Source organism: Pseudophryne corroboree, chromosome 2 (genome assembly GCF_028390025.1).
Source record: "Pseudophryne corroboree isolate aPseCor3 chromosome 2, aPseCor3.hap2, whole genome shotgun sequence".
NCBI classification, from domain to species: Eukaryota; Metazoa; Chordata; class Amphibia; order Anura; family Myobatrachidae; genus Pseudophryne; species Pseudophryne corroboree.
In genome coordinates, this window is record NC_086445.1 from 684,221,749 (window position 1) to 684,241,587 (window position 19,839).

General features: G+C 45.9%; 1 protein-coding gene across 1 annotated transcript in view; it reads right to left on the bottom strand.

The window, feature by feature from the left end:
• EIF2D (eukaryotic translation initiation factor 2D) overlaps nucleotides 1–19,587 on the bottom strand; it is a 118,678-nt gene extending 99,091 nt beyond the window's left edge. Inside the window, exons 1-2 of the mRNA XM_063955170.1 lie at nucleotides 19,331–19,587; nucleotides 9,610–9,800 (exon numbers count right to left, since the gene is read on the bottom strand). Of these exons, the coding sequence (XP_063811240.1) occupies nucleotides 9,610–9,800; nucleotides 19,331–19,386 (247 nt within the window). The 5' untranslated portion in view covers nucleotides 19,387–19,587. The remainder of the gene's footprint in view (nucleotides 1–9,609; nucleotides 9,801–19,330) is intronic.
• Nucleotides 19,588–19,839: the final 252 nt, after the last annotated feature.

Consider the following 19,839-nt stretch of genomic DNA (forward strand, 5'->3'; position numbering starts at 1 on the left):
CGATACAAATGCATGCATTACTTTTGGCAGATCATCTGAGGGAATTAAGTGCTTGATTCTGGCTATGTTCCTCAGGTGAAAGAATGAGGATTTGATTGTGGCTGATATCTGATGTTTAAGTGTCAAGCCACCGTCCATGACAATGCCAAGATTCCGCAGAAGAGCAGTGGTTTGTAATTCTGAATCCCCGAGTTATAAGAAAATATAACCAGGCGCTAATAGATCATCACCACATCCTGGTGATAAATTAATAATATTAAAATTTGTATACAAATAGTACTATGATTATTAAATACCTAAGCTGCAGGAGAGAGCTCGACTTGGGGTAAATCAAGTCAAAAAGAACCGGCACTTAGAAATCTCCGGTAACACTAAACCACTAAACAAATCCCCTCTTGCGCTATAAATAATATGGTATGGCTCAAAAGTTCAAAAATAAAAACAAATTGATAATTTCATATAATCTATATTTTTTATTTAGTGAAAAATAGACATATGTATATATATATATATATATATATATACTCTCAAATAAACTATTAGACCGGTCAATAAAATCACTAACAATATCTTTGCATATCTAAAAGGAGGTGGATCTAGGTAAACTCTGTGCACAGAGAATAAAAAATTTTTATAAAAAAATGTATAAAACTCAGTCCATATATTGAAATACAAAACAAATTGCCAGCTGTGATTTGCACCCTTGTTGTGTATTGAATTTCCTCTATAAGCTGCCACTCGTTATAAGGAAATATTAATGTGCAGAAATGATCGCTCCACACTGGAGCCTTACGTGTAGCTCACACCGGTTGTTGTACCACGGGAGAATCCAATGACAGACGAGGCGGTCTCGGGCTGCGGGAATGGCGCTGCACTGGCGCCTGCTGTGTTGAGTGTTTTACCCGACTTCCAAGCTCTATGAGTCCACACCTCTATGTGCTGTATGCAGACACCACAGTCGCGGTTGTGATCTCCCGATCTCCGGTTTGTCCACAGATGTTACCGCTAGCTGATGTGGTAATTTGGGGGTGCAATGAAGGCTGGTACAAGGGTCCAATGCTCTGCTTCTGACGCGTTTCGCTCCTCTCACAGGGGCTTCCTCAAAGAAGAATCAAGAATTTGAGGAAGCCCCTGTGAGAGGAGCGATGGAAAAGAAAATCCATCTGTGAGAATGCGGGAACCTTAGAAGTGGCCAAATCAACAGTTTAATACATTCTGAGAAAATACGAGTTTTATGGTAAGAACTTACCGTTGTTAAAACTCTTTCTGCGAGGTACACTGGGCTCCACAAGGATGGACAATGGAGGGTGCAGAGTAGGATCTTGATCTGAGGCACCAACAGGCTCAAAGCTTTGACTGTTCCCAGAATGCACAGCGCCGCCTCCTCTATAACCCCGCCTCCCCGCACAGGAGCTCAGTTTTTAGTTAACCAGCCCAATGCAGTAGCAGGAAAAGAGACGACACCGGTTAGTAGCCACATACACCACACGCTAACGACAGGAGAAGTGTCAGCGGCTAACGCCATACCAACCCAAAGAAGCTAAATGTGTCAGGGTGGGCGCCTTGTGGAGCCCAGTGTACCTCGCAGAAAGATTTAACAACGGTAAGTTCTTACCATAAAACTTGTTTTCTGCTGCGGGGTACACTGGGCTCCACAAGGATGGACAATGGGGATGTCCTAAAGCAGTTCCTTATGGGAGGGGACGCACTGTAGCGGGCACAAGAACCCGGCGTCCAAAGGAAGCATCCTGGGAAGCGGCAGTATCGAAGGCATAGAACCTTATGAACGTGTTCACTGAGGACCACGTAGCTGCCTTGCACAATTGGTCAAGGATCGCACCACGTTGGGCCGCCCAAGAAGGTCAAACAGACCGAGTAGAATGAGCCGTAATGTGATCAGGAGCTGACAGATCAGCCTTCACATAAGCATGTGCAATCACCATTCTAATCCACCTGGCAAGGGTCTGCTTGTGAGCAGGCCAGCCACGTTTGTGAAATCCAAACAAAACAAAGAGAGAATCAGATTTTCGAATAGAAGCAGTTCTCTTCACAAAGATACGGAGAGCCCGTACCACATCCAAAGACCGCTCTATGGAAGACAAGTCAGGAGAGACAAATGCCGGAACCACAATCTCCTGATTAAGGTGGAACGAGGAAACCACCTTCGGTAAATAACCGGGACGAGTCCGAAGTACCGCCCGGTCATGGTGAAAAATCAGATATGGGGAACTACAGGAAAGGGCACCCAAATCCGACACTCTTCTAGCAGAGGCAATAGCCAGCAAGAACACCACCTTAAGGGAAAGCCACTTAAGATCAGTTGAACCAAGGGGTTCAAACGGAGGCTCCTGCAACGCCTCCAAAACCACCGACAAGTCCCAAGGAGCCACAGGCGGGACATAGGGAGGTTGGATACGCAACACACCCTGAGTGAAAGTATGATCATCAGGTAAAGTCGCAATTTTTCTCTGAAACCACACCGACAAGGCAGAAATATGAACCTTGAGGGAGGCCAGACGCAGGCCTAAATCCAGGCCCTGCTGCAGAAAAGCCAAAACTTTGGCTGTACTAAACTTGGAAGCGTCATAATTGTTAGATGCGCACCAAACAAAGTAGGAATGCCAGACCCTATGGTAAATCCGGGCAGAAGCCGGTTTCCGGGCCCGCAACATAGTTTTAATGACCTCCTCAGAAAAACCCTTAACCCTCAAGACGGAAGTTTCAAGAGCCACGCCGTCAGACAGCCGGGCTAGGTCCTGGTAGACATAGGGGCCCAGAACGAGGAGGTCTTGGCGTTGTGGAAGTAGAATTGGACGCTCTGACGATAGGCCCTGCAGGTCTGAGAACCAGTGCCGTCTGGGCCACGCTAGAGTTATGAGAAGCAGATTTCCTATTTCTTGCTTGAACTTCCGAATTACCCTGGGCAGGAGTGACACCGGAGGGAACACGTACGGCAGCCGAAACCTCCACTGCACCGCCAGCGCATTCACGAATGCTGCTAGAGGATCCCTTGTCCGTGCTCCGAAGACCGGAACCTTGTGATTGTGTCGAGACGCCATCAGATCTACGTCTGGAAGACCCCACTTTTCTACTAGGAGTTGAAACACTTCTGGATGGAGGCCCCACTCGCCGGCATGCACGTCCTGACAACTGAGAAAGTCCGTTTCCCAATTCAGGACTCCCGGAATGAAGATTGACGATATGGCCGGTAGATGGCGTTCCGCCCAATATAGAATCCGTGAGACTTCCTTCATTGCCAAACGGCTTCGAGTGCCGCCTTGATGATTTATGTAAGCCACTGTGGTGGCGTTGTCCGACTGCACTTGAACAGGACGGTTGTGAATTAAATGCTGGGCTAGGTTCAATGCATTGAAGACCGCCCACAATTCCAGAATGTTGATTGAGAGGAGGGACTCCTCCTTGGTCCACCGACCCTGAAGGGAGTGTTGCTCCAGCACCGCGCCCCAACCTCTTAGCCTGGCATCTGTCGTCAACAGGACCCAGTTGGATATCCAGAAGGGACGGCCTCTGCACAATTGTTGGTCCTGGAGCCACCAGAGCAGCGACAGACGGACATCCGAAGTCAAAGAGATCATTTGAGACCTGATCCGGTGAGGCAGGTCGTCCCACTTGGCTAGAATCAGCCTCTGGAGGGGGCGAGAATGGAATGGAGCATACTCCACTATGTCGAATGCTGATACCATGAGGCCCAGCACCTGCATCGCCGAATGTATCGACACTTGCGGACGAGAAAGGAAGCAACAAATCCTGTCCTGAAGCTTCAGGACTTTCTCCTGACACAAGAACAACCTCTGGTTGTGAGTGTCCAATAGCGCTTCCAGATGCAACATGCTCTGAGCAGGGATCAGGGAGGATTTCTTCCAGTTGATGAGCCATCCGTGGGCTTGTAGAAAACAGACCGCCATATCCAGATGACGTAGGAGAAGTTCTGGGTAATTTGCCAGGATTTACAAGTCGTCCAGATACGGCAGTATCCTGACCCCTTGACGGCGGAGTACCACCGTCATCACCGCCATTACTTTGGTGAAGACTCGCGGAGCCGTTGTTAAACCAAAAGGTAACGCACGAAACTGGTAATGGAGGTTGCCAATAGCAAACCTCAGGTATTGCTGATGTGACACTGCTATAGGAATATGCAGGTAAGCATCCTGTATGTCCAGGGAGACCATGTAGTCCCCAGGTTCCAAAGCCAGAACTATAGAGCGAAGGGTTTCCATACGGAACTTGTAAACTTTCACAAACTTGTTCAATGCCTTGAGGTTGAGAATGGGCCGGGAGGACCCATTCAGTTTCAGGACTAGAAACAGCGGAGAATAGTACCCCCGGCCCCTCTGCGCAAGCGGCACCTGTACTATGACTCCTGTATCCAGGAGGGTCTGTACCACCGAATGCAGAGTGTTTGCCTTTGTCTGGTCCGATGGGACGTCTGTCTGGCAAAATCGATGAGGGGGTCTGTTTTTGAAAGCAATAGCGTAACCTCGAGTGACGACTTCCCGTACCCAGGCATCTGTAGTGGTGTTCAACCATTCCTGGGTATACCCTAGAAGCCGGCCCCCCACCCTGGGATCCCCCAGGGGGAGGCCCGCCCCGTCATGTGGCAGGTTTATCGACCTTGGAAGCTGGCTGACGGGCCGCCCAGGCTCTTTTTGGCTTTGGCTTACCAGGTTTGGAAGTGCGGGCCTGTTTGTTGTATGCCTGACCTTTTGCTTTACCTGAAGGACGAAAGGGCGAAAGGAAGTACTTTTAGCCTTCGACACAGAAGGAGCGGTACTTGGCAGACAGGCACCATCTTATTTAAGTCCTCCCCAAACAGAATATCTCCCTTGAAAGGGAGTACCTCCAGGGTTTTTCTAGAGTCCAGATCCACAGACCAGGATCTCAGCCACAATATCCGGCGAGCCAGGACTGACGTAGTAGAGGCCTTGGCTGCTAGGATACCGGCATCAGAAGCCGCCCCTTTAATATAGCGAGAAGCTGTGACAATATATAACAAGCATTGTATAGCATGGTCAGAGGAGATTTCAGCTTCTAACTCCAAGGCCCATGCTTCAATAGCCTCTGCAGCCCATGTTGCTGCAATAGTGGGCCTTTGTGCAGCACCCGTGAGGGTGTAAATCGCTTTAAGACAACCCTCCACACGTTTATCTGTAGGCTCTTTTAGAGACGTGACGGTAGTGACAGGCAGAGCTGAGGAAACCACTATCCTAGCCACATGCGAGTATACTGGAGGAGGCGTTTCCCAATTCTTAGACAGCTCTGGCGCGAGGGGATAGCGAGCCAGAATCTTCTTTTGAGGCACAAACTTCGTACCCGGGTTTTCCCAGGGTTCCTGACGTATATCCACTAGGTGATCAGAGTGAGGTAAAACTTGTTTAACCACCCTCTGACACTTGAACCTATCAGGTTTCTTAGGAGGGACGGATGGCTCGGGATCATCCGTAATTTGTAGAATTAACTTAATAGCCTCCAAAAGATCAGGAATATCCACATGTGAACTACCCTCCCCATCAGCCGTATCCGATTCAGAACCTGTGGGGTCAGTGTAAGTGCCGGCTTCATCAGAGGAGGTGTCAGTGACAGCAGTTGATTGTGAAGAGACAAGTGCTCGCTTAGAGGACCCCTTGGACTTAGGCGAGCTATGGTCAGACTTTTTAGTCAGGGACTGGTTCAACTTCTTCAATTGAGCAGATAAATCATCCGCCCACGGCGGGTTAGCTGCAGGGACCACATACGGTTGTACCGGCATTGGGGGTCCCATAGGGGGTGTTAGTTTATGAACTAGCGTATGCAGAAGCGTGGAAAAAGCGGCCCACGGTGAGTCATTATGTGCCTCCGTTGCCACAGTCCCACTGGGGGGCAAGGAGCCCCCAGAACCAGAGCCCACAGCTGCTACATTCCCCTCATAGGGATCTGCGGCTTCAGCAACACCTGCAGTGTGTTCAGCCCCAGAACCGTTACCCTCAGAAGCAGAGATGATATAACTTGCAGTATCAGGTAACACAGTACAATTGGCAGCAGCACAATATCTCTTACCCAAACCCTTGCGCAGTGTAGTCAGCACTAGCAGAGATAAAGGAGAGATATGGTGACTAAATCACAGAGATAAATATGTATTAAAGTATATCTTTGTGAAAATCCTATATCAATATAAAACCCGACGCACCAAGCCCCCTCAGGTTATAGAATATAGGGATAGCAGGTTGAGTGAAAGACACGAAATGGACACCACTCAGCTATCTAATGCACACACAGATAGTCACAGTTTGTACAATGCAGAGGTTATTACTAACAATAATACTGCACTGGACTAGCTTATATATATAGCTATATAGTCAATAGATATAACACTACACAGTAAAAACTGGATGTATATCACAGGGTAATTGTACTAGAAAACCCTGACTAAATGCACTCTTTCTTAACTAGCACTGTCTAAAAAGGCATGTAGAATACTTAAGTGTCATGTAAAGTCACAGCACTGATAACCAGGTGCCTTTACACCGGAGGATTTGCCCAAGCAGTCCCAGGAACACTGAAGCTGATGGATAATGGCGCCCAGACACTGACAGGGAGTGAGGGAGAGACAGATATGCAGCTCCAGGGCGGGAACATTTGCAGGAAATGGCGCCCTGGAGCTGGGGGAGGGGCTCCAGGTCTAAGCCTTATCCCCCTGCTGGCAAAACCACCAGGTACTGTGGGCTACTGAAAATGGTTTAGAGAGAAAACCTGACCTGCACCCATGCCCTGGTGATCTAGTGGGATCGCCTGCACTGCCACAGTGTCCACCTCATACGCGCGGCCCGCCTCCCACTGACCGCGCCGGATCGCGATAAAGATCGGGTCCCGCAAGCGGGACCCACTCACCACCTCCCTAAGCGCGGCCACGCGATCCCGGAGAGCCCCCGTCGTGTGTGCCTGACGTGAAGAAAACCGTAGCCTCCTGCTGTAGTTACCCGGCAACCAGGGCCCGGGAGTGTACAGCGCCGCTGGGGAGAGCTGGAGCTGCAGCAGTGAATGTCTTCTGACATTTACCACTGCTGCTGCCCTTGAAGTCTTCACTTTTTCTTCATAAAAAAGCTCTTCTTAGGGCTGCCTGGAGCAGCCCCTCTGTTATGTGCCTGCTTACTGCAGCACCAACTACAAAACTGAGCTCCTGTGCAGGGAGGCGGGGTTATAGAGGAGGCGGCCCTGTGCATCATGGGAACAGTCAAAGCTTTGAGCCTGTTGGTGCCTCGGATCAAGATCCTACTCTACACCCCCCATTGTCCATCCTTGTGGAGCCCAGTGTACCCTGCAGCAGAAAATAAAAAAATTAAAAAAAAAGAGGAAGAACGTACTGGTGCGCTCAACAACACAAAAAGGCCTCAACATCCACTGAAGTCGACAGCGGAAGATGATCGCAGGATCCTTTCTAAAGTAAAGAAAAACCCCTTTCACAACATATCAATAAGAATCTCACTAGCCAAGTCTATCATAAAGAGAAGACTCCACAAGAGCAAATAGTATTCTTTGTACAGATGAAACAAAGATCAACCTGTACCGGAATAATGGGAAGAAGAAAGTATGTAGGAGGCTTGGAATGGCTCATGATCTGAAGCATACCACATCGTCCATAAAACACGGTGGAGGCAGTGTTATGGCAAGGGCATTCCTGGTTTCCAATGGCACTGGGTCACTAGTGTTTATTGATGATGTGACAGAAGGCAGGATGCAGCAAGATGATTTTGGTGATGACCATGAGTTATAGACATCAGGCAGGCATTTGTCTGCAAAGAATTCTCGACAAAGTATTAAAAATGAACATTGTATTTGCGATTATGTTCATTTGTCCAATTACATTTGAGGTCCTGAAAATAGGGGACTGTGTATAAAAATGGTTTCAATTCCTAAATGTTTCATACAATATTTTTGTACAACCCCTTAAATTAAAGCTGCAAAATTCTTTAATGTCAAATTCATTGTGGTGGCGCACAGAGTCAAAATTACGAAAATATTGTCAGTGTCCAAATATGTATGGCCCTAACTGTATCGGAGGCTGTGCTTACTCTTTGAGCAAGAAGGCAGATTCCTCAGATACAAATCTAGACCTGAAATAAAACGTGCTATTCAGGTTACAACTGTAGACACAAACTGAATGCCTGAGGAAAGCAGGTCAAAGGAATATGCATACAATTGTTGTAATAAATTATACTATGCTTGCTTCCATATTTCTCACCAATATTCATCTGATCTGACATCTCTATAAGGTATTGTTTCCTAGGGAATTATGTAAGTACAAAGTAACTGGCGCAGCGCTGTGTCTCAAATAATAAAAGAATGGATGGATAAGTAGAAGTATAACAATTTATTTAGCATATAACAATATAAATTGATCATAAAAATTTACCCTAATAGGTCACTATTCCTTTAAAAAAAAAAAAAAAAAGTATATATTAAATATATTTTAGTATATATTTAGAATACTGAGAAGCAAAGCGGTTTTTGTAAACAACTGCCCATATTGTAATTCCGCAAATGGATCCCGGACAAATAGCATATACTCCCAATAGGGCACCAAGTAGTTTAGCTGGTATTACCCGTGGTGATGATTAGATCCAAATACACTTTCAATCCTCAGCAGGCAAGCTGTCTGTGTGTAGTGCACCGGGGTTTACCAAATAGTGCTGTAAGCAGTATGGTCCCAATAGGCCGTTTTAGGGTCAGGAGAGTTCTTTAATAGTCCATATCTGGATCCATGAATGCAGGTGGAAATAAACAGCGGCAGTTTCTCGTTCATAACACGTTTCCCTAGGAGCGGTCGCCTAGCTTCATCAGAAGTAGTTGTCAGTGTCCAAAATGGGTCTATTTTAACCCCCTTGATTAGCTGACAATTGTCAGATGTTTGTATAATAATTAAGTTATCCATCCATAGAAATACAATAAAAATATATACTTTATATATATATATATATATATTTTTTTTTTAAAGGAATAGTGACCTACTAGGGTCAGTTTTTATGATCAATTTATATTGTTATATGCTAAATAAATTGTTATACTTTTACTTATCCATCCATTCTTTTATTATTGGAGAGACAGCGCTGCGCCAGTTACTTTGTACTTCCATATTTCTCACTAGTGGGACGGACAATCCCATTACTGGCAGCGCATCTGGGTTACCCATCTAACTATTTTCCTAGGGAATTGATTGCTGAACTAATATTCCTGAAATTGTAAGCTAACAAAATACAAACCTGCCCCGGTGTAGGGGATATATCCCACTTTAAACAAATAAACACCAAATAGAAAGCATATGCATTTCAAATGTCCATAACTCTCCCTGTTGTGCTATGAAGAAATAAAATAAGCATTACCAGTAGTATAAATAATAACACAAATAAATATTTGGAAAAGAAATGGCAACCTTGAGATACTTGTACTTTCTATACTATAGCTTATAAAACCTACTAATTCATAGTGACAGCTTTGCTTTAATTATCCATCTTATTATGGGAGGTACTGTACGTGACACAGAAAGCTGACAGACCAGGTATACAAGTTAGCAAGTAGTAAATCAATCACATTCTACTAACTTATATTGCATCAAACCTGTTGGATAAAGATTTCTTTCCAGTTCAAATATGATGGGATTCCTGTTGTGGGTGTAGATGGTCACAGCATCTCCCTTGTGAACATACACTTTAACAACATTCAACTCTTCTTTGGATGGCATTAGTTCAGACAGGTTCTCGGTAGTCAGAGAAGGAAATGCAGAGTTGACATCGGCTCGCAGCTTTCTCCTGTTTAAAAGAAAATAAGATTTTAAACCTACCGGTAAATCTTTTTCTCCTAGTCCGTAGAGGATGCTGGGGACTCCGTAAGGACCATGGGGTATAGACGGGCTCCGCAGGAGACATGGGCACTCTAAGACTTTAGATGGGTGTGAACTGGCTCTTCCCTCTATGCCCCTCCTCCAGACCTCAGTTATGACTGTGCCCAGAGGAGACGGACAGTACGAGGAAAGGATTTTTGTTAATCTAAGGGCGAGATACATACCAGCCCACACCATACAACATGGTATCTACTAAACCAGTGAACAGTATGAACAAAACAGCATCAGCCAGAGACTGATCTCAACTGTAACATAACCCTTATGTAAGCAACATCTATATACAAGCCTTGCAGAATTTGTCCGCACTGGGACGGGCGCCCAGCATCCTCTACGGACTAGGAGAAAAAGATTTACCGGTAGGTTTAAAATCTTATTTTCTCTTACGTCCTAGAGGATGCTGGGGACTCTGTAAGAACCATGGGGTTTATACCAAAGCTGCAGACCGGGCGGGAGAGTGCGGATGACTCTGCAGCACCGATTGAGCAAACATGAGGTCCTCATCAGCCAGGTTATCAAACTTGTAGAATTTTGCAAAAGGGTTTGAACCCGACCAAGTAGCTGCTCGGCAAAGCTGTCATGCCGAGACGCCTCGGGCAGCCGCCCAAGAAGAGCCCACCTTCCTAGTGGAATGGGCCTTTACCGAATTTGGTAACGGCAATCCAGCCATAGAATGAGCCTGCTGAATCGTGTTACAGATCCAGCGAGCAATAGTCTGCTTAGAAGCAGGAGCGCCAACCTTGTTGGCTGCATACAGGACAAACAGTGCCTCTGTTTTCCTAACCCGAGCCATCCTGGCTACATACATTTTTAAGGCCCTGACTACATCAAGTGACTTGGAATCCTCCACGTCACCCGTAGCCACCGGCACCACAATAGGTTGGTTCATATGAAACGACGAAACCACTTTAGGCAGAAATTGAGGACGAGTCCTCAACTCTGCTCGATCCACATGGAAAATCAGATAGGGGCTCTTGTGAGACAAAGCAGCCAATTCGGACACCCACCTCGCAGATGTCAAGGCCAAAAACATGACCACTTTCCAAGTGAGAAATTTTAATTCAGCTGTTTGAAGAGGTTCAAACCAGTGTGATTTAAGGAACTTACACAAAAGAAAAGAAAAAATAGCAGCGCTAAAATTCAATTGATACTATAAAATGAGATGGATTTGGATGAAAAACAAGTAAAATATTTATTTAATAACTCTGATTAATACCAATTAAAAGTCACTATGACCACCGACAGAATTAATGAACCAGAAATGTCCATTCCTTTTAAATGACTGAACACCAGTTTAGGTAGAATATATAGGCTTAGGAGCTGATTGCACAGTCCCAAAAGGATTATTACCGCTTCTTGTACCGCTGGAGGAGAAATGTCTTGTGTGAGATCCTTCAGTTGGAAATTAGTTTAGTAATCTCTATCCTCACCAGTATGCGGAGCTTGACTTGCGGAGGAGTCCTTGATATGCCTATTTGTATCCACCAAATTGTAGACTCTGGATGTCCAGTATGGTCCGGGCACTGATTCAGCAACAAAACGACGGTGATCAGGATGGCACCTGACGCGTTTCGCTGCAGGTCCTGCAGCTTTTTCAAAGGTCCGTTTTGTTGCTGAATCAGTGCCCGGACCATACTGGACATCCAGAGTCTACAATTTGGTGGATACAAATAGGCATATCAAGGACTCCTCCGCAAGTCAAGCTCCGCATACTGGTGAGGATAGAGATTACTAAACTAATTTCCAACTGAAGGATCTCACACAAGACATTTCTCCTCCAGCGGTACAAGAAGCGGTAATAATCCTTTTGGGACTGTGCAATCAGCTCCTAAGCCTATATATTCTACCTAAACTGGTGTCCAGTTATTTAAAAGGAACGGACATTTCTGGTTCATTAATTCTGTCGGTGGTCATAGTGACTTTTAATTGGTATTAATCAGAGTTATTAAATAAATATTTTACCTGTTTTTCATCCAAATCCATCTAATTTTATAGTATCAATTGAATTTTAGCGCTGCTATTTTTTCTTTTCTTTTGTGTATGTTCAGGTATCAGGATTGACTAATCCTGTTGTTTAGCAGCAGCATTAGAACAACAGCCCTCATTGCGCCCGAGCACCATTCTTGGTATTCCTTTTTGATTTAAGGAACTGTACACCACGTTAAGGTCCCACGGTGCCACTGGGGGCACAAAAGGAGGTTGGATGTGCAGCACTCCCTTTACAAAAGTCTGGACTTCTGGGAGAGAAGCCAATTCCTTCTGAAAGAATATAGATAAGGCCGAAATCTGCACCTTAATGGAGCATAACTTTAGGCCCATATCCACTCCTGTCTGTAGAAAATGGAGAAAACGAACCAGCTGAAAATCTTCCGTAGGAGCATTCTTGGCTTCACACCAAGATACATATTTCCTCCAGATACGGTGATAGTGCTTCGCCGTTACCTCCTTCCTAGCTTTGATTAGAGTAGGGATGACTTCCCCCGGAATACCTTTCCTAGCTAGGATTTGGTGTTCAACCGCCATGCCGTCAAACGTAACCGCGGTAAGTCTTGGAACACACAGGGCCCCTGTTGCAACAGGTCCTCCCTGGGAGGAAGAGGCCATGGATCTTCTGTGATCATTTCCTGAAGATCTGAATACCAGGCCCTTCGAGGCCAATCTGGGACAATGAGTATTGTCTGCACTCTTGTTCGTCGTATTATTCTCAATATTTTTGAGATAAGTGGAAGCGGAGGGAACACATACACCGACTGAAACACCCACGGTGTCACCAGGGCGTCCACCGCCACTGCCTGAGGGTCCCTCAACCTGGAACAATATGTCCAAAGCTTTCTGTTGAGGCGTGACGCCATCATGTCTATTTGAGGAAGTCCCCAACGACTTGTTACCTCTGCAAAGACCTCTTGATGAAGTCCCCACTTTCCTGGATGGAGATCGTGCCTGCTGAGGAAGTCTGCCTCCCAGTTGTCTACTCCCGGAATGAAGACCGCTGACAGAGCACTTACATGATTTTCCACCCAGCGAAGAATCCTGGTGGCTTCTGCCTTTGCTGCTCTGCTCCTTGTCCCGCCCTGGCGGTTTACATGCGCCACGGCTGTGACGTTGTCTGACTGGATCAGAACGGGTAGATTGCGAAGAAGATTCTCTGCCTGTTGCAGGCCGTTGTATATGGCCCTTAATTCCAGCACATTGATGTGTAGACAAGCCTCTTGGCTTGACCATATTCCCTGAAAAAAAAATTCCTTGTGTGACTGCTCCCCATACTCGGAGGCTCACGTCCGTGGTCACAAGAACCCAATCTTGAATGCCGAACCTGCGACCCTCTAGAAGGTGAGCACTCTGGAGCCACCACAGGAGAGAGACCCTGGCCCTGGGGGACAGGCTTATCCTCCGATGCATCTATAGATGGGACCCTGACCACTTGTCCAGAAGGTCCCACTGAAAAGTTCTCGCATGGAACCTGCCGAACGGAATGGCCTCGTAGGCCGCCACCATCTTTCCCAATACTCGAGTGCATTGATGAACTGACACTCTTTTTGGTTTCAGCAGGTCCTTGACCATGTTCTGGAGTTCCTAGGCTTTTTCCACTGGGAGAAAAACCCTTTTTTTTTTCCCGTGTCCAGAATCATGCCCAAAAATGACAGCCGAGTTGTCGGAACCAACTGCGACTTTGGTAGATTTAGAATCCAGCCATGTTGTAGTACTCTCAGGGAGAGAGACACGCTTTTTAGTAACTGATCTCTTGATCTTGCCTTTATCAGGAGATCGTCCAAGTATGGGATAATTGTGACCCCCTGCTGGCGCAGGAGCACCATCATTTCCGCCATTACCTTGGTGAAAATTCTCGGGCCGTGGAAAGCCCAAACGGCAACGTCTGAAACTGGTAATGACAATCCTGTACAGCGAATCTCAGGTACGCCTGATGAGGATATATGGGGACATGAAGGTATGCATCCTTTATGTCTAGTGACACCATAAAATCCCCCCCCCTTCCAGGCTGGAGATCACTGCCCGGAGAGATTCCATCTTGAATTTGAACTTCTTCAAATATAGGTTTAGGGATTTTAGATTCAGAATTGGTCTGACCGAGCCATCCGGCTTCGGGACCACAAATAGGGTTGAATTCTAGGGGAACCCTGATAATCACTTGCTGTTGACAGCTGAAACTATTTCCCTCTCTGGGGGAGAAGCTGGCAAGGCCGATTTGAAAAATCGGTGTGGAGTCACATCTTCGAACTCCAGATTGTAGCCTTGGGATACAATTTCGACCACCCAAGGATCCAAATCCGACTGAACCCAGACTTGGCTGAAGAGTCGAAGATGTGCTCCCACCGGTGCGGACTCCCGCAGCGGAGCCCCAGCGTCATGCGGTGGATTTTGTAGAGGCCGGGGAGGATTTTTGTTCCTGGGAACTAGCCGTAGCTGGTGTTCTTTTCCCTCTACCTCTGGCGAGGAAGGAAGAGCCACGCCCCTTTCTGAACTTATGAGACCGAAAGGACTGCATCTGGTATTGAGGTGTTTTCTTCTGCTGTGGGGGAACGTAAGGCAAAAAAAGAAGACTTACCCGCAGTAGCTGTGGAAACCAGGTCCGCGAGGCCCTCCCCAAATAAAACTTCACCTTTGTAAGGCAAAGCCTCCATATGTCTCTTTGAGTCAGCATCACCTGTCCATTGACGGGTCCACAGGGACCTTCTAGCAGAAACTGCCATGGCATTGGCTCTTGAACCCAAAAGCCCAATATCTCTCGCAGCATCTCTCATATATAACGCTGCGCCCTTGATGTGCCCTAATGTCAACAAAATACTATCTTTATCTAGGGTGTCAATGTCAGATAAGTTATCTGCCCAAGCTGCAATTTGCGCTACCCACCCATGCCGACGCTACTGCAGGTCTGAGTAGGGCTCCCGTAGTCGCATAAATTTAAGGTAGTTTCCTGCCTGCGATCCGCAGGATCCTTTAGGGGCGCCGTGTCTGGGGACGGTAGTGCCACCTTTTTGGACAAGCGCGTCAAGGCCTTGTCCACCGTGGGCGAGGATTCCCACCGTACCCTGTCCTTTGAGGGGAAAGGATACGCCATAATAATTATCTTGGGAACCTGCAGTCTCATGTCTGGAGTTTCCCAAGCCTTTTCAAATAAAGCGTTCAGCTCATGAGATGGGGGAAACGTTACCTCAGGTTTCTTTTCCTTAAACATGCAGACCCTCGTGTCAGGGACAGAGGGGTCCTCTGTGATATGCAAAACATCTTTTATTGCAATAATCATATATTTAATACTCTTGGCCACTCTTGGGTGCAACCTTGCATCATCATAGTCGACACTGGAGTCGGAATCCGTGTCGGTATCAGTGTCTGCTATCTAGGAAAAGGGACTTTTATGGGACCCTGAAGGGTCTTGTGACACAGTAACAGCCATGGATTGACTCCCAGCATTGTCCAATCTCTTATGTAATAAAGCCACATTAGCATTTAAAACATTCCACATGTCCAACCAATCAGGTGTCGGCTGTGCCGACGGAGACACCACCACCATCTGCTCTGCTTCCTCCCTAGACGAGCCTTCCGCTTCAGACATGTCGACACACACGTACTGACACCCCCACACACACTGGGATATATGAATATGGGGACAGACCCACAATAAGGCCCTTTGGAGAGACAGAGAGAGAGTATGCCAGCACACACCCAGCGCCACTAGATACTGAAACAAAGCCCCAGCCTGTACAGCGCTTTATATATAGAATTAGCACCAAATAAATGTGCCCCCCCCCTCGTTTTTGCCCCCTGTTACTTGTTCAGCAGGGGAGAGTCCGGGAGCAGCTTCTCTGCAGCATGCTGTGGAGAAAATGGCGCTGGTTAGTGCTGGAAGATCAAGCTCCGCCCCCTCGACGGCGGGCTTCGGTCCCGCTATTTTTATTATACTGGCAGGGGATTGATTATATACTGCCTCCGCAGTATCTATATAGGTGTGCCAGTCTTATGCGAGGTAAAAATTGCTGGCCAGGGCGCCCCCCCCTGCGCCCTTGCTGTGCCTGTGTGTGTTGTGGGAGCAATGGCGCGCAGCGCGACCTCTGCGCGGTACCTCATGAAGATCTGAAGTCTTCTGCCGCCTTTGAAGTCTTCTTGCTTCCTATACTTACCCGGCTTCAATCTTCCGGCTCTGTGAGGAGGACGGCGGCGCGGCTCTGGGACGAACAGCAAGGACGACACCTGTGTTCCGACCCTCTGGAGCTAATGGTGTCCAGTAGCCTAAGAAGCAGAGCCCATCAGTCCAGGAAAGTGGGTCTGCTTCTCTCCCCTCAGTCCCACGAAGCAGGGAGCCTGTTGCCAACAGTGCTCCCTGAAAATAAAAAACCTAACAAAAGTTTTTTCAGAGAAACTCAGTAGAGCTCCCCTAGTGTGCAACCAGTCTCCTCTGGGCACAGGATCTAACTAAGGTCTGGAGGAGGGGCATAGAGGGAGGAGCCAGCTCACGCCCATCTAAAGTCTTAGAGTGCCCATGTCTCCTGCGGAGGCCGTCTATACCCCATGGTCATTACGGAGTCCCCAGCATCCTCTAGGATGTAAGAGAAAATGTCATTAAAACACAAACTCAGCACATCCTCATAATGGCAACTCAATAATGCTTAATGCAAATATTTTTTTCCTGTCACTGACCAAAACCGCCACCATGAAGAATGTGTTCCCACTTTACTAATGGTTACACATTATTTACCTATTAAGATAAAACTGGTGTTTTGAAAAGCGCTGGTACAGAGCACAACAACGGTTTGTTTGTTTATTTACGTATTTTAGTTTTATTCAAAACAATCATATTCATGGCATGTAAATAGCATATAAAAAGGAAAATTTCACCGGCCAGTGACTATTTATAAAATCACAAAGTACAAATTTATTGTTACCCTGATCCAGGGAGATACAATGACAATAAAATGCTATAGAAATGTTAAAAACAAATAGCTTATTAATATATTACCCTCCGTTCTGGGTTGCTCCCAAGTCCTGCGGCCTCCATGAGTTGGGAGCCATAGACACAGAGACGGCCCCTCCAACCTCATCCTGCGGTGCGGGGTAGAGACCATTCAGCCCACTCCACACTGCAACCTTAGCCCGCTCCACACTGCAAATTCAGCCCACCCCACATTGCAAATATAGAGGCAGACGGGTGGACATTGCGAAGACGGAGACAGTGTAATTATCACTGTGCAGCGGCGGCTAGATATACTACACCATTTAAACTGGAGTCCTGGTGGAGGCAAGTAAGTGCCCTGCACGAACGGTCAGTACCGATAATCTGCAACTGAGGGTAGCCGGACATCCTCCTACAAACGGAGGAAAGCACCTCAGTATTACAATCTGGATCAAATTACTCCATATCACAAAACTACGGCCGCAGGACTTTGGAGTAACCCAGAACGGAGGGTAATATATCAATAAGCTATTTGCATTTAACATTTCTATAAGTACACATGTGCGGTCTTATTCATTACAATATTGACTGGTAAAAGTTCTCCGTCTAATTCAATTGCTAAGGAACAGTTTGAAATACAAGTACAACAGAGCATTAGAATTATTGTCTGATTCAAAATAACTTTTATTGTTGCAACATTATTGCACTATAGCATTTTATTGTCATTGTATCTCCCTGGATCAGGGTAATGTTTAAACTATAAATTTGTACTTGTACTTTGTTATTTTATAAATAGTCACTGGCCGGTGAAATTTTCCTTTTTATATGCTATTTACAAACCATGAATATGATTGTTTTGAATAAAACTAAAATACGTAAATAAACAAACTGTTTTTGTGCTCTATACCAGCGCTTTTCAAAACACAATTTTTATCTTTGTCCTTTTTTTTTTGGGTTGAGTATACCCATTGAAAAGCAGCAGGTATATAGCTACTAATTGGTGCTGGGCTTCCTCCTTTTTATTTACCCATTAACTTAACATCTGTCACAGTGGTTCTCACACTCTGGGGCAGATGTATTAACCTGGAGAAGAAATAAGGAAGTGATAAACCAGCAAAGTCAGCAAAACTCCAAACGACGTTACAGGAGTCAAATTAGCTTAATGCCATGTATAGAAAAATGGTATCGTAGAACAACAGTAACGATGACTAATATAAGACATTACAGTCTTAAGGAGCATACAATAAATGACATGGCAGAAAGACAATATGATATCTTATAACATCTAATACAACTTTATAGCGGGCCACAAACACAGAGCAATCTCGTTGGCTAAATACAAATATTAAACAATGAAATCTATGGCCAAATATTTCAGTCTCGTGGGACACCAAGTTGTGTTTACCTAGCGATGAGGTAATGCACCCAGACTATGAACATAATTTGTCTGAAGCTGACAAAATTGCAACATATTCATTGAGTACAACATCATTTCAACTAGATCACAGCTAACCAAATAGTTTTAAACTGTAATGTGTTTTAAATGTCTTTGGACCATAACCAAAAAGCTAGCTGTGTACAGCTAAATTGTACTAGGAGTTGTGTGCAGCATCTGCGAAGCAGCAAAGTGTCATGGAGACACCAAAATGTGGTTACTATGTACTGGGTACATTGCACTGCAGCATCATGTCTGCTCTTGAAAAGGCACTAGCGCGGGATGGGGACTACATCCCCCACTAAAGGAATCATGATTTGGTGTGCTTTTGTTTGTTTTTCCTTACGCATACAGTGTTTCCACTAGGGGAGATGAAATCAGGGCTCCAAATCTCAGGTGGTTGTCTAGCTGAACACCGTTCCCTGATGCAAAGCTGCCTTCCTTTTAGTACAACAATCGTTGACACTTTGTAAACTAAACAGGCACAAATAATAATGCAGTAGGAAAAAAAAATAAACCGTGCGTTAATTAGCAATATAATTCTTACTTTAATAAATACTGAATATATGTAACAGTAAAAATAAGGGGTGAGAGGTACAGAAAAAAAAGATTTTAAGGGTAAATTCCCACATCAGGTAAATACAGAAAAGAAAGCCATTAGAACAGGACAGGAATGACAACGTCGACATTATCCGTGACCCTCGACCCTCCCGATTAGCAACATCCGGGAACATCCCAAACAAATGAAACCGCCAGGGAGTAAACAGAGCACAGCAATGTCACTACACTCTCTTACTGTCACCTAATAAGCTAATGCAGGATGTTGCCACCAACACAGAGCACAGTACACAAGCAGCAATGGGACAAGCAGATACAGAACACCAACAATGGGGTCTATGTACCAAGCCTTGGAGTACTAAGCCTTGGAGAGAGTTACAGTGGAGGGAGATAAAGTACTAGCCAATCAGCACCTGACATGTTACAGGCAGTGTTTGAAAAATTACAGTTATGAGCGGATACTTTATTTCTCTCCAAGGCTTAGAACATAGACCCCTTACGTAGAAGCACTGTAGTACACAGCCCGAGCGGCGGCCATCACCTGTCTGAGCCTTTCACGGCCGTGTTGGACCTCGCTTTGAAGGGCTTGGCAAACATGACAGGAGCCTGCAGGAGCGGGAGAACCAGGTGCTGCAATACTCTAAATAAATAAATACGCCGGTGTCTGTGCACAGCATGAATTATTCTCTGGGGGCTGCCATGTTTTGTCCGTCCCTCAAAAGTCTCCCTCTGGAAACCACAACCTATCCGGAACTGGCCTGTTTGTTCATATGGTGCAGAGAAAAACCCAGGGGACTTGTTCTGCAGCCGCACACAGTGCTAATGTTACATGGTTTATATGCTGGCAGTGGGGAAATGGTGTAATAATAACCAATAGATACAGTACCGTAGTGTGTTATGGCGTGTGGAAAAATATTTGTAAACTGGATGGCTGTAATGATGTGTTTACACAATGCTGATATGCCCCAAAACCCTAGTTTCTTGCGGATCTAAATAGAATATAAAAACGGTAAATTCCTATACACTGAAATCAATTACACTGCAGTATTA